A 14,541-nucleotide genomic window follows, 5' to 3' on the forward strand; every position below is an offset into this window, starting at 1 on the left:
GCCCATCAGCTAGAAGAATCTCAGAGAAAAGTTCTTGTCACTGCTTTAATTTCATATTTCAGACATCTTGATTCTGATTTTGGTACACAGTAGAATAACCAAAAATAAAAAACACACAAAGAAAACAGTTCAGCGATCAACACAACAGCAACATACAGAACTTTGGCACTGTTGCTCACTGTGGTGTTGCTGTTCAACCACATGGGGGAGCTTGTACAACAGACAGAAACACTCCTTTCTCCACTTCACAGTTAAATGACTTCAGTGCCTCCTCATGGTGTTTTTGTGGTAAGTGCCTCTCCCTCACTTCTTCAGAGAACTGCTGCTGCATGTCATACTCCCCTCTCAGTGTAATGAAGGTGAAAATACCTGAAAAAAATGTTAATATAATATATATTCCCACCAGTCTTTCTCCTCTGTCCTCTTGTCTCTGCACATCTATGAAGCAGCTTCATAAAGCAGCAGGTTATGTGTGAATTTTTGCTTAAGTTTAAACATTTTCAATTCATAGAGAGGTGAGCAAATATGTGTATAATTTCGTCTTTCCATCTTTCTGCTTTGCATTCTGTTTTAACACACAACTTGAACTAGATTTTGACACTGGACATAGAATCACGAGATTACCTCCATGATAAGGTGAAACACAAGTGATATTGTACTTGAGTGATGAAGATTCTCTAACAAGTTACCAACAACACTAAAAGGCTTTCACACTCCACAGGTTACCTCGCAGCCTCTTGTTATATAGGAGAAGACTGCAGAAGGGAAGCGGTTTCCAACATGGTGGTAGGGGTATGGCGTGGTTGCTGCCACATGCACGCACACAGATTTTTCCCTGCTGCACTGAGTCTAGCTTGTTAAACTTCTGGCAGTTGCTGCCTATCTGGCCGATCAAATAATGGGCATCACATAAGCAGAGGGAAGACGAGATGGAGGAGCTGAAAATGTTGGTTACTGAATAAACAGAGGAAGGGTGCTAGCAACTTATAAGGGCAACCAGAAGAAAAAGTGACCTGGGATAACATCTATACTTAAATTCAGATGACTGCTAGATTGTCCAAATATGCAGAAATCTTTGGTAATTTCAGTGATTTCCGTTGAGTATGCAGTTACAAGCTAGCTCCACTTCTGACAGTGTTCAACGAAGTACCTGCCCGTCATGGCAGCTGCTGACTGTAGCAGAGGCAGCAACCTTTAAAAATGCTTTGCTTTTTGAGGAATTGCTGTTGCGGGTTGTTAGGGCAGTTACTGTGCAGCAATCTGAAAGCAGCTTTACAGTCAATAGTCATGTTAGCAGTTCTGTTACACTTTAAATTAATGCTAACTTCAGCATGATAACTTGCAGTTATCACAGTGACAATGCCAATGTGCTAATATTTTTATGGGTATAAAAGTTATGGTACTCACCACCTTAACTTAGAATATAAAAAATAAAAGCACTTAAAACAAAGTACAGCAGAGACTGGTGGGAATGCCATGATATTTGTAGACTTTTGGTCATAAATCAAAGCATTAAAAAGTAATAACAATGTGTCCTCATGATAGCAGAATGATTAAAAGTTATCACAACTCATCCTGAAGATGACAGTCCATTCATTTTTTCAGATATTTTAGTCTGGACCAAAGTGGTTGACCGACAGACCAACTAACACACCGACTGGCCCAATTTGCCATCTCTTGAACAGCTATCATTGCTTATTCAAGAGAAAGAGCAACCACTTTTGTTGTGATCCAAAGTCAAGACAAATGTGCAATACAGACTCAACAGAGACAGTTCAAGTGTTAACAGTATACACTGTTGTTTATTAGGTTCTGTGTTCATACAAAACAACACACTGTTACAAAGTGTTCATATCTAATGATAAAAGTAAGAATAAAGTGCTTGTTCTTCAACGGTACGTGTTTGACTAACTGAATTCTGTTTAATGGCTCATTCAATGTGTGTGAACCTGTTGTCTATAATGGAATAAATGGCATCGTCACCAAATGTGAAAAATAACAGGCAGGAAGACATAAGTTCAAAATAAATAAATAATTTATTTTTACACAGAGAAAATAAGTGTGTTGAAGTTGAGCATTTGTGTTGTGCTTCTTTTGAAATAAATGGATTTTTCTCTCATAACATTTATTTGTTTATGATGCATAATCATTTCAAAATTCAAACAAAAGCATATCATATTTACAAAAACAAAATCAAGAACAAAAAGCTTGACTTAACTGTAGATCATACACCGTTATGTTGAATAAAACAAGAAAGCAATAGAGTCTTCAAGATACCTCATGATTTGAGAGAAATATCCGGTCACCATGTTTAAAAGTAGATGAGCTGTGCGTGGTTTAGATGCTGATGTTACAACTGAAAGTGTACAATACCTGAAACCAGAGCAAGTTATGAGCTAAAGCTGAGTGGATTTGTACAGCTGCAAAAAATAACTTTCTCTTCTGCCAGATGTACAGTTTAAATTGTGTCCTCCATCTTTTATTTTTACACGAGTTCAATACTTTGGTTGGATTCACACAGACAAAGAGAGGAAACAAAATGGAAGGGCAGCCATTACATTGATTAAACTCCTGACTCTCTGCTGATGTATAAAGGTAGGGTGGGCTGTAGTCTGTCAAGGCTGATCTGATTCTCTGTGTCCAGAACACACAGCATCTCCACCGTCTGCTCCTCCACAAATGTCTCTTTAAAACCCAAGTGAATGTCATCTCTCATCTTTACCTCTCTGTCACTTCTGACGTTCAGGCTCCCTGCCTCCTCTTTCACGTCCTCCTCATCCTCGTCATCCCCGCAGCACAAAGCTACCTCGTTCTCGTAGCAGAAAGCGCTGGGGGAGTGAGGGCCCAGGAAGTGGCGGGCTGCCCTCGGTACAAATGGTGATGGAGACTGGGAGTAACTTGAGCTGGAGGATGAGGACTGCCCGCCACGACCTGTCATCAGACTCAGTTCCCTGGCACTGCAGTGAGGTGTAGATGGCACTTCGTAGGACTTATGGAAGCGGGAGTAGTCCACGTAATAGCGGTCACTCTTCTCAAAGACCACAGGCTCAAAGCGGTGACCCCACAGGATCTCCTTTGCCAAGTAGGAGCTACGGGCCTGAGTGGTCATAGCTGTAGCCTCCACCATTCCCTCCAGGATGACCACAATCTCAAAGTCTTCCTTTTGTAGGTCATCCCGGCTCAGGTCATACAGAGGACTGTTTTTGTTGATCTCATGGACCACCACCAGTGGCGACACCAGAAACAGCCGATCCAGCCCATCGTCATAGCCAACATCAATGTCCGTTTGCTCCAAAGGGAGGTACTCGCCCTCCGCCGTCACATGTGGCTTGATGAGCTGAGCACGCACGTGTGCTTCAACAATGTGGCTCTTGCGCATGTTCCCCAAGCGCCACATGAGGCACAGCTTACCATCTCGCAGAGCGATGACGGCATGATGTGAGAACAGCAAGGTCTGTGCCCGTTTCTTGGGCCGCACCATCTTTGCCATGATGGTGCCGATCATGAAGGAGTCAATAATGCAGCCCACAATGGACTGGACCACCACAGTCACCACAGCAACTGGGCACTCTTCAGTGACACACCGGAAACCATATCCAATGGTGGTCTGGGTCTCTATGGAGAAGAGGAACGCCCCGATGAAACCCTGGATGTGGAGAATACATGGCCGCCATTCGTCTTTTCCATCCTCTACGTTATTTTGAGGATCCCCTTCCTTCACAGGAATGCGAGGGTTAAAGTCTCCATGAGCGAGCGCCACTCCCCAAAAGATCAGGCCGAACACCAGCCAAGACAGAAGGAAGGTGGTGGTGAAAATGAGCAGAAGGTAGCGCCAACGTATGTCCACGCAGGTGGTGAAAATGTCAGCCAGGTATCGTCGTGGTTTATCCTCCATGTTATTGAACACCACATTGCACTGGCCATTCTTCTTCACAAAGCGGCTGCGCAGGCGGCCGGTGCCCAGATCCAGGCCCAGACGACAGGAAGGTGAAGCACGGCAGCTGTTGTGGACGATGGGCTCGTTTGCCACTCTCAAAGTCAAAGCTCCTCTTCCCTCGTCACTTCCTTGACACTCTCCTCCTCCTTCTTCACCCCGCATACAGGCCCCCGACAGCGTCTGCTGAGTCAGAGGACTGTGGCCATTGTGGAGGCCCAGGCTGGAGATCTTTAGGGTATCTTCATCTGTGGAAACGATGCTGTATCTGGAAGAACAGAGAGGAGAAATTTACTTCCTGGAAACTGACAGGTTATAAAGCTGCTCGCTGTTGCCATTACTGTCAAACTCTCTGCTCTGTAAGTATGATAAAAAAGTAAGCTCAGACCTGTTTGGCTGTACCTGTTACCTGTATCTTTGTTACTACAGCTCAATGCACACCACTTCAACATGTGGAGAAATGCAGAGCTTGGCAGACCTTCATTGTCTTAGTAACATTGCTAGACTCTGATTGCGAACAATCGATTGGATGTTTTAGTACCCCTTTATCATACATCACATTTTTAAAAAACCGTCCACTGTAACTGATTTTCACAGAGGAGTTGATTCAGTTTTCCCTAACCAATCACTAGAGACCAACATATCCACCTGAATCTAACATAATTTGTAGTCCACACTGCCATAGTCATGACAACATACTTTTGCTGTGGTTTCATGGGTGGAGCAGAGCAAAGTAAAATAAACTATGATGTCAGGCGATATGGAGAAGAAACGGTCTTGATTGTAGCATCTCTCTTGTCTATAGCACTGGCCATTGTTGTTGTTGCTTCTCAATAGTTCTGGCACACCACTTGACAAAGGTGTTACTCTGATTGATTGGCTAATCGAGACCCTCAGCAGCATTCATTGGTTGTATTTTATTTTAAACGACAAATCGCAGTTTTGTGTCTCAATGTCAGACGAATCAGTCAACTCAAACCTAGTGGAGTGGGTGGATTCACAGGTCTAGACCCAGGGAATAAATCCTCAGGGGTCTCTTACTCTCTAAAAATCCATCAAGTCTGAAAATATAGATATTGATAAGCTATCTATTAATTGTAATAAACTATCAATTCTGCAGTTACACACACATATGAACTCATCGATAAAGGGTCATGGGTTTCTTCACAGAAGTTGGTAAGTCATCTGTATGGAAATACAAATGTTATTGATAAAGGGCTTTTATGATCATCCATCAAGTCAGCAGCTGTAAATGTTAAAAAAAAGTTGATAAATGGGTTATCATCCAGATGCCCTGCAGCCATGTCCCATAGGGTCAGAGGTCAAATGGTTTGATTGAGGCTCTACCTGGTGAACAACAGTGTCCATTTTTTTAAAAACCTGGCATCCCAAATGGTGTTCTAAATATTGGCTTATACTTGATCTCTTAAGCTCTATTTAATAATTTCTTAAGGATTATAAACCCTATATTAAGAGTGACTGATAAAATTGGTACAATATTTTTAATATCTGCTATATTTTTGTAGGTGCAGACATAATTTGTTGGACTTTTTTTTCCTAAGTTAGAGGCAACAGAAACAACCTAAAAGAAAAACTAGAGCAGTTGTGGCCAGTGGCCACTGACACGGTTTCCCCATCCCCATCTTACCTGTTGACTCGCACCGCTCCCATGGCACCGGTGATCATCAGGCTGTGTCTGCGAGGGCAGTAATGTAGGTTGGGGCGGGTAGTTCCAACCATTAAAGTACTGTTGCTGGACAGGGGGGCAGTATGAGCTCAGGTCTGTCTTGCATTCGTTATCAGTGCTGCCTTCTCGTGATGCATTTTCTGTGAACAAATAAGACAATGAAGACATTAGTAATCAGAATTGTAAATTTAAGTGCATTCAAAATGTGGAGGTAAACAAAACCAAACTGGTTAACAAAGATGACTAATTCCTGGACCTCCAAAAAAATCAACAAGGCTATGGGTCGACAGCCACGCTAACAGCTCTGAGAGGCCATACTCACACAGTGGTGCTTTGAGCTAAATGCTAATGTCAACATGCTAACATGCTCACAATGACAATGTTAACATGCTACAGCAGGGGGTATTTACCATGGGTGCTTTTTTCAAGCATGTTAGCATGCTATCAGTAATTAGCAGCACAGCTGAGGATGAGGGGAAATGCATTATTTTTGCAAGAATTTAGTCACTAACCAAAGTACTGGATGATTTGAAAATTTGACCCAAATGTCTGGATCAGTTTTCATGGCAGATCATCCAATAGTTGTTAAAATATTTCAGTCTAGACCAAAGCAGTGGACAAACTGACATTTCCATCTATAGCGCCACGTTGCTATAATGGCTAAAAATCAGAGGAATCAAAAATCTCTCCCTGTAAATTTTGGCTTTGTCCTAATGCACGGTGCAGACCAGACAGTTTTGTGTAATGAAAGCTTATTGATTAGGTCCTTGCTAGTGGTTAGCCTTAGGGACCTTCAGACCAATCAGGGGTGGAAAACCAGACAGGCAGTGGAAGGGACAAAGGTCTAAAAAAGAGATGAATCAGTGGTAATCTACTGTTAGAGGAACAATCGATCTGCTGTTTGGCCTGATGACAAGGTTGGAGGGTGATTTCACTCGGCTTATTATGTCAGCAAGTTGGAAGCCAGGAGAACCAAAAAGCACCGGGTTGCGTAACCAATAGAAGGCCGGTCGCACGCACTACAAAAGGGCAACAGTGGTTCATGTTTTATTATACGTGAATCACTGTGGCTCATTTAAATTAGTTGACAGTGAAAGGCAGTAATGGATTGTTTTGGGGAAATCTGCAGTTTAAAAGCTTTTGTTCAATATCACCGTCAATAACAAGCAAATAGAATTTTGATAGGATTTGATATCATGTAATGTGGCCTGGGTGCAACCTTTGTATGTGATGCTTCCAGACTCTCTTTCCTGTAACACCAATGACAGATGTTACGAACTGGCTGCTGATTGGCCGGATGAGGAGTGATTTTCGACTGGATAATCCCAAAGGGCAGATGATTACGTCAGCTCGGTACAGCTGGAGGAGAGTGTCCTCTGCCTGAAGTCACAACCTTTTCTTACAGAGTCCTTAAAGATGCCAGCCAAAATGTTGGATCACATACGTAGGTCAGACGCATGTCGGTGCCAGCGGCATCATGCATGGGATCAGGATGGAACAACACTGTTCATAAGTCAGTCTGATGGGATTTACAATGAAGACATGAATGAAAGACTGAATTGTTCTGGTGCAGTTCTCCTGAATTGTATTTGTATTTTATTTTAAACAGTTTGTACTGGTGAGGAGCATCCCATAGTTTCCAAATCAGTTATCTATTGTTTTACATGTTGTATCTAATGTTCTATATCTCAGTGTTGTTAGTTTGTTTTTTTATTTTTGTGTCATGCCAAATGTTTGGTCCATGCCACCTGTGCTAGCATATCCAATGGCAACCTTCCCGCCCCTTTTTTATTTATATTCACAAAATCAATTTCTGTTTTTATTTGTCTAAATACAGCATTGTTCCCAGTTAAGTGGACAATAAAAATGGAACTGGTTTTATATATATAACTGAGATGGTGCACTGGATACAGGTGTGGCCAGCTGTGGTGAACTGTATGATTTAATTACATTTGTCTAAGAATATGTTTTTGGTTAAAAACATATTATGGTGTTACCTCTGAAGAAAGATATTTATGTTATTATTAGTGTCATGCAAACAAAACTTCACACAATATTTAGCATAAGCCTTTAAAATACCTTTGTAAAGCTGATTCTATACAATATCCAGTTGTTGAAATATCAGAGAGGTGTTGATTGAACTGTTCTCTTGTCTTTTGTCGACATCAGGTTTACAGTGTAACAGAATGAAAAAAACATAAAACATCCACACTCAGTGTCCACTGACTAGCATGTGCTTTTAGGCCCCCGTAAAAAAGAATCCTAAAAGTATCATGGGTGAAATCATGTTATAAATCATCTCCATGACAACCAAACCCAACTCCATCTTAAAGTTTCAGAAAAAAAATATCATGTGGCCCTCGGGTTCAGATTGTTTTCTCACAACACAAACTATCACTTCAGACTCAGAATGACAGTAAGGTTTATAACTGTCACTTATAAGGAATTTGCCTTGGTGTTTGGTACATAAAGTAAACATATTTAGAAAAAATAAAAATAAAGGCAAAGTACTGCAACAGTCAAGAACATAAATACAGAATAGATAACAATTCAGCACGTTCTCATCCCCAGGTCATAAAATAACAACACTTTTTCTTACCCCTCGGTGTGTGATACCGACGCCACCCTTTAGCATCCTTTTAAGAAGTTTTCAGGATTTCAACAAACTCCAGTGTAAACCCATCCAGAGCAATGCTCAATGCTGAGCAACTGATGTAATATGAAGAGCAAGACAAAAGGGCCTGAAGAAAGAGAAGAGGATGGACTGAACACAAAAGGAATTTAACCCAGAGGGGCATGGTTGTGTCCCGTGTGAAACCAAAAGTCAGCATTGTCGTTGTGCAATGATGTCACACACTGATGCATTTAGGTCATGCTACGTTATTGTCGATCGTACTTAATCTACCTAACCAAGTAGTTTTGCTGCCTAAACCTACCCGCAACTGTTTCGGAACACTGATCATGGCTAACATGGCGTTACAGCTGTGTGTCACACAGAGAAGCTAAAGGTGCCCTGTGTGTCGCTATGAGACGCTGAGGGGCGCCATAAAGTTTTGGTATTTGACGACCTGGGAATGACAATGGGATGAAAAATTACCCAAAAAAAAAAAAAAAAAAAAAAATACTATAACATAACAAATATGTACAATATAGCTGTATATCAGAAAAAAAACAACATTCACAAATTGAGCACGTGTTGCAGGAACATTACACTGGTTCATTTTACTGGTTTGCTCATCAAACTCCTGATCCATATTTGTTTTGTGACTCTCCAGTGAAACATCTCTAGCTTTGTTTACATTGCATTTTATGAAACTAAAAACCAAAGAACTGCCAGTACGCAGGGACTAAAGTTGGGGTTTACAGCTATAAAGCCTTTGTTTTATAAATGGGTGAGGATTGTAAATAGTTTGTGTGAATCTGCCAAAAATGTACATTGTATCAATAACTGTATGTCTGAACAAACATTAAATACTGTCATTATCTCAGTATTGCCACAAATGCAACCAACTGTTGTCAGTATATTCCTGGCTGATATCTTTATTCCTCATCTGATGGGATCCCTGGGGGAGAGTGACAGTAATTAATGGTTGATCATAGTTACTTTGTTAGCCGTCTCCATAGGAACATCTCTCCTCTCTCTCTCTGTGGGGCCAATTTGCTGTGTGTGTGTGTGTGTGTGTGTGTGTGTGTGTGTGTGTGTGTGTGTGTGTGTGTGTGTGTGAGACAACTTGTAAGGAGGAGATAAACCAACTGTGGAGTGGAGAGATGTAAATAGGCCAGACTCTCCCTCAAGTTACCCACCTATGCTCATAAACAAGCACCGACACCTGCAGTGCAACACAGCTCTCCACAAGAGCAGATTATTATTACGCAGTGTGCTGAAGACTCTGACGTAGCTCTTATTCAGGTACGTCAGAGCATAATCATGCAAAGGAAAAGGATGGAGGAAGCCCTTGTCAAATACCAGATTACCATGTCCCTTAATCTCCCAATCCAAACAACAATATGAAAGGTGGATGGCAGTTGCTGTTTGACCTGGTTTAAGCCCTTTTGTGTAATCTGAGATCTGATGATATGAGAAGGGGAGGGAGGGATAAGGAAAGAAAAAAAAAGATTAGGAGGTCCTCCACATTGGACGGAGTGTGAGAAAAAAATACAGATTAAGATGACGAGATTATGACGTCAGATGATGTTACTACAAACACTCTATAACACACACACACACACACACACACTCACACACTCAAACACACACACGCACCAGTCTGTAAATGTCTTTCTAAAAGACAAAGGAATGTTCGAAAATGTGCGAGAGAGCTGCATTTGGTAACGCCATGTTCTTCGGAGGCGATTCTGTTTTGTTTTTCCTCTGTATTTCTGTACAGCACAACGTCTTTTAACTGACATTAAAGAAGGGACCACATGTCCCTGAGGACAGCAGTGGGTCCACAGTGTCCTATAGTCCTATGGAGAAGCAAAAATAGCATAACAGGCACATATTCTCACTAGAAGAACTTCATCCTACACACACACACACACACACACACACACACACACACAAATACACACTACAAATAACACTAAAAAGTAATAGATATACAAAATAGAGAGGCCCCTTTGTGTTCTTTTCACAGGCCAAAACAAGTCTAATGCAGTGGTGGCATGTACCTAAATTTACTCAAGTGCTGTACTTAAATATAATGTCCAGGGACCCCAAGGTGTCCTTGACAGAAATCCAGGGAGTCCCCAGAAAAATTGTGAATAGTTTATTTTCACTATTTAATACACAACAGAAGTGAGCCCTGTGTCAGTAAGAATCATTAGCATGACTATTCTGATCGTAGGTTTCACTTCCTACACAGTTATCTCCTGGTGTAGTTTATAACTTTAGAATTCAGGTTTTAGTCATATCTAACAACCAAAATATTTTTAGATGGAGGCCCCTGAAGCAAAACCTAACCAAAAGGGGTTAATGGCCTAATGTCTGTCAATGTCCTTGAAACCAAAAAGGTTGAAAACCACTGGGTTACAAAACTTAACAATGTGTATATCCAGTTGATAAATTAATTCCTCTATAAATGCTGCTTACATGTTAATGCATAGGTAATAATAGTCCTGTAAAAACATACATGATACATGTGACAGTTCAGTATTTTGATTGTTTTAGATCTTAATTTGTCTGTAGTCCTATTTTGTTTTTGACCTGAATTTCAATGTGTGGGACCCCAGGAAGACAAATATGGATCCTTTAATAAACAATAATGACCACCTTTACTTTTTACTTTTATTTTTCATTTTAAAAATATGTTAATGTTTAACACTTATGCAGTCTTTGTGCATCATCTGAAGTCTGTTTCTGTTGTGATCCCACTAAAAGTATTGTGTGTAGTTCCTACAAAAAGGAAAATAGAAACAAACTGGAATTTCTGTCATAGTGAACATTAATGCTTCATACTTATATACTTTTACTGTTGTAAAACTTTGAAACTTTTACTTGTAATGGTGTACATTTATAGTGTGGTATTGCTACTTTTACTAAAGTATAATAAATATTACTTTGTGCTGCAAAAATTAGTTCAAAGATGTGTGAGTTCAAATCAGTTTGATAGAGGATATTTTGAGCCACACCATACATCTGGGTCATACGTTGCTCCAAATATGTACCAGTTTTAAATCATATAGATAAAAGCGAAGTTTCCATCTTTGCACATGCATCACTGTCAGAGGAAGTCTTAAATGCCGATCGATGGTTCACACAGTGCAACCCAAAGTTATGACAGGGCAGTTTGCAAACTAAGCAGCAGCTGTGACGCGTGTTCGTTTCATTGAGGCCACAGGAGCTGTCCAGTGCTGAAAATCAATCCAAAGCCTGCAGGAATAATCGACAGCTGAGAGCGAAGAGGTGATGGGGGGGGCTGGGAGAAGAGCTGAGTACTACCGTAACCTTGAAAATGATTTTGGCCTTTAAAATCTTTTCCTCTATCTGTTTACACTCTCCAGATTTTTTACAGTCGACTTACTCAGCCAAATGAACGTTTTGTTTAAGTATTGATTGTGTTTTCTGAGTAGTTGCTTGTTTAGACAGAACAGGGACAGAGAAACTATTGCAAGAGGTGGCACTACTACTTACTATGCAGTTTTAAAATTTTAAGATTTTAAGTGGCATCAGGAAAGTTAACATGTTGTAATTACTGATCATAACAACAACAAAAATGCCTTTTCAGGATTCAAGATTTTTTTTAAAAAAAATCTTTCCAGTAGATCCAACAGATGTTACGAAAAATAAAAATAAGAATATGAAACTATAAACTCACCCAGGTGTTACTGTCGACTGAATCACTCGAAGACTAATATTGGCTTCATCCTCCTAAAAAGATGTTTGAGTTATTGGCACCGTCCTCTCTTCTTCTCTCCTTTGTTTTTCCTTTAATAGACAAACACCTCCTTAGCAAATCTGCTGGCAGATTTCTGTTGCACAAACTTGTACATGTCTCCAGTCTGAGCTTTGTTTTGTTGCTCCATAGTAGCTGAACGGAGTCGCTCCTGCAGCCTGCTGGTTGTGCATCTGCTCTGATCCCTGCCAGTGTGTGTGTGTGTGTATGTGTGTGTGTGGGAGAGAGAGAGAGACAGAAAGACAGAGAGAGAGAGAGAGAGAGAGAGGGAGAGAGAGAGAGAGTGCGCTCTGATTATGTTCCTATTTATAAATATATATGCTATTGTTTTCCCCAGAGTGTGGAGATGTGGATTGTATAATTTAGACTTTAGCCCACTCAGACTTGCACTGGCATCCAACAAAACACACCAGTGACTATTGTTATCTCTGGGAGAGTTCAGAGTGTTTCTGAGGCATTTTACAGTGTGTTTACATATACTGACTGTGTGGTACAAAATGGGGTTTCTTTTGGTCTCATATTGAATTACAACAATGATTAAACTGGCTCAGTGTATAACTGTGGGAATGCACAATAAGTTGAAGTTTTTGCGTTTTTATCCATTTTTGCACAATATACAAAGATATGTACAAACAGTATTTATGGGTTTTCACCTTTTTAAAGGACAAAGGAAGCAAAATAAAACATCGTCCCCATCTTGAATTTTTTGAGCCACAAGTGACCAGGTTGAGAGGGGACAACAGGGTGAGCTAACCGTAACGCTAGGTGCTAGCTTGGTTGGCACAGCGCATTAGTTAACTGTAATAATGCTAATGCTAATTTTTGCTAGCAAAAAACAGGCTTTAAAACCATAAAACAAGAGTACTTACTGGAAAAACTGAATATTTGACTCCTTAGAGGGTCTTTCATTCAACAAAAGATAAGATAAGATAGTACTTTATTGATCTCAAACTGGGAATCTGGGGAAAAAAAGGCTGAACAAGACCTTTTTGGGACGACCAAAATATTACAATAATTTTCATGAACTGAAAACAACCTGAAACAGCAACAGCTACGGCTACGCCTATACTCTGTCAGGCTGTTCTCACAAATTGTTCATATGTTTTCCTACGAAAATGAATGCACTTAAATTTGTATATATCCCACATATTTTGAAAGGCTGCAAACATGTGACCAGTGCGCTGACAAGGAAGTACCCCTAAGCAGTCTTGTAAGAAGGCAGTTTGGGTGGTTGATGGTTAACAAAAAACCTTTCTCAAGGGACTGTCCAGAACTGTGAGAACTTTGAGTAAATTTTGAGTCATATATCCTTACCATGTTTCTTTTGCTAAACCTACCCTCAGTGACTTTATGTTAGTTACTTCACTGTACATTAAGGACGTAACGTCATTTGTGGGGCCTTAATTCGTAGAATATCAAATGAACTGTTCTATGAGAATACACTGACTCTGTGAATCTGGGGTTACCAAACCAACACTGTCTTAATTATGCATAATTGTAAACCTTCAAAACATTTAAACATGTAGGTTATATAAATATGTTGTTATTGTGCAAGTCTTTGGGCAAATGGGACTATAATGTTTTCCTGATACATAATGGAAAATATGTGGAAAAAACAATAGTCTCATATGCCCAAAGAACAGATACAGTATGATATGAAAACTCACTTTTCAGCCCAACAGTCTGACTGATGTTGAAAAAGTTCTTCAGATTTGTGCTTAGGCAAGCCCAGAGAAGAATCTCCACCAAAGGAAATAAAAAACTTCATTTGTGGGCACAAATGGGTTCATTTTTCATTGAAGAACAATACAGTATTTTGTCTGATGGATACAAAAGTTAACTGATTTCATGGTTTCAGATCCCCACCAAAGAAATCCAAGACACAGTTGTGTGTCACGGGTGCTCTACATGGTGATTTATGATTTATAATTTCTTTTATGTTCTTTTTTTATAATTGTTTAAGATATTGTATATTTCAAAGAGAGATGAGTCACATAACTTAGAGAGAGAACTTAAACTTGAGTCAGACTCAAATCATGAATCTGGTGACTTGCACTTCCACAAAGGAGGCCTGCAAAAGACACATGAATGAAGGAATACTTTTAGAAAAGACTTTTATTCCCTAGTTTGGGTAAAGCTCAGAAAAATGCTGGCTCTACATTTCTCGCAATGCACCTCAATAGCCTCTTCTATTAAACTTCCCCTATCAGCTGATAGTTCTAACTCCATAAACAGCACTTAACAACAGCAACAGTGCTAATAGAGTTAATGATGTGAACTGGGGTGATCTGAAGGGTGGGGGCCACAATGTCCCCATACCAGGGGTTACTGCTGTATGCGTGCAGTGCAAAGCAGCAGTGATGAGCGAGCTAGTGAGATACACCCATGCACTAACATGCATGTGCTGCCAGACCAGTTTACCACAACAAATCACAGAGATGCTAAAATTACAAAACACACAGAGGTAGCGTTACTTCATTCTCTGCTCGGAACGTCAGTACTCAACTGTTTTACTGCCATTATAT

General features: G+C 40.3%; 1 protein-coding gene across 1 annotated transcript; it reads right to left on the bottom strand.

Annotated features, from left to right (window-relative positions):
* Window positions 1-2,309: 2,309 nt before the first annotated feature.
* On the bottom strand, window positions 2,310-12,972 carry LOC125886401 (ATP-sensitive inward rectifier potassium channel 12-like). The gene is made up of 4 exons (XM_049572590.1): window positions 12,886-12,972; window positions 11,939-12,048; window positions 5,583-5,761; window positions 2,310-4,202 (listed from the first exon to the last, which is right to left on the bottom strand). Exons 3-4 carry the CDS (start codon window positions 5,672-5,674, stop codon window positions 2,564-2,566), a joined length of 1,731 nt encoding a protein of 576 aa, XP_049428547.1. The 5' UTR covers window positions 5,675-5,761; window positions 11,939-12,048; window positions 12,886-12,972; the 3' UTR covers window positions 2,310-2,563.
* Between the last annotated feature and the right edge of the window lie 1,569 nt (window positions 12,973-14,541).

This window comes from Epinephelus fuscoguttatus, linkage group LG3, assembly GCF_011397635.1.
Source record: "Epinephelus fuscoguttatus linkage group LG3, E.fuscoguttatus.final_Chr_v1".
In the NCBI taxonomy this organism is placed as follows: Eukaryota; Metazoa; Chordata; class Actinopteri; order Perciformes; family Serranidae; genus Epinephelus; species Epinephelus fuscoguttatus.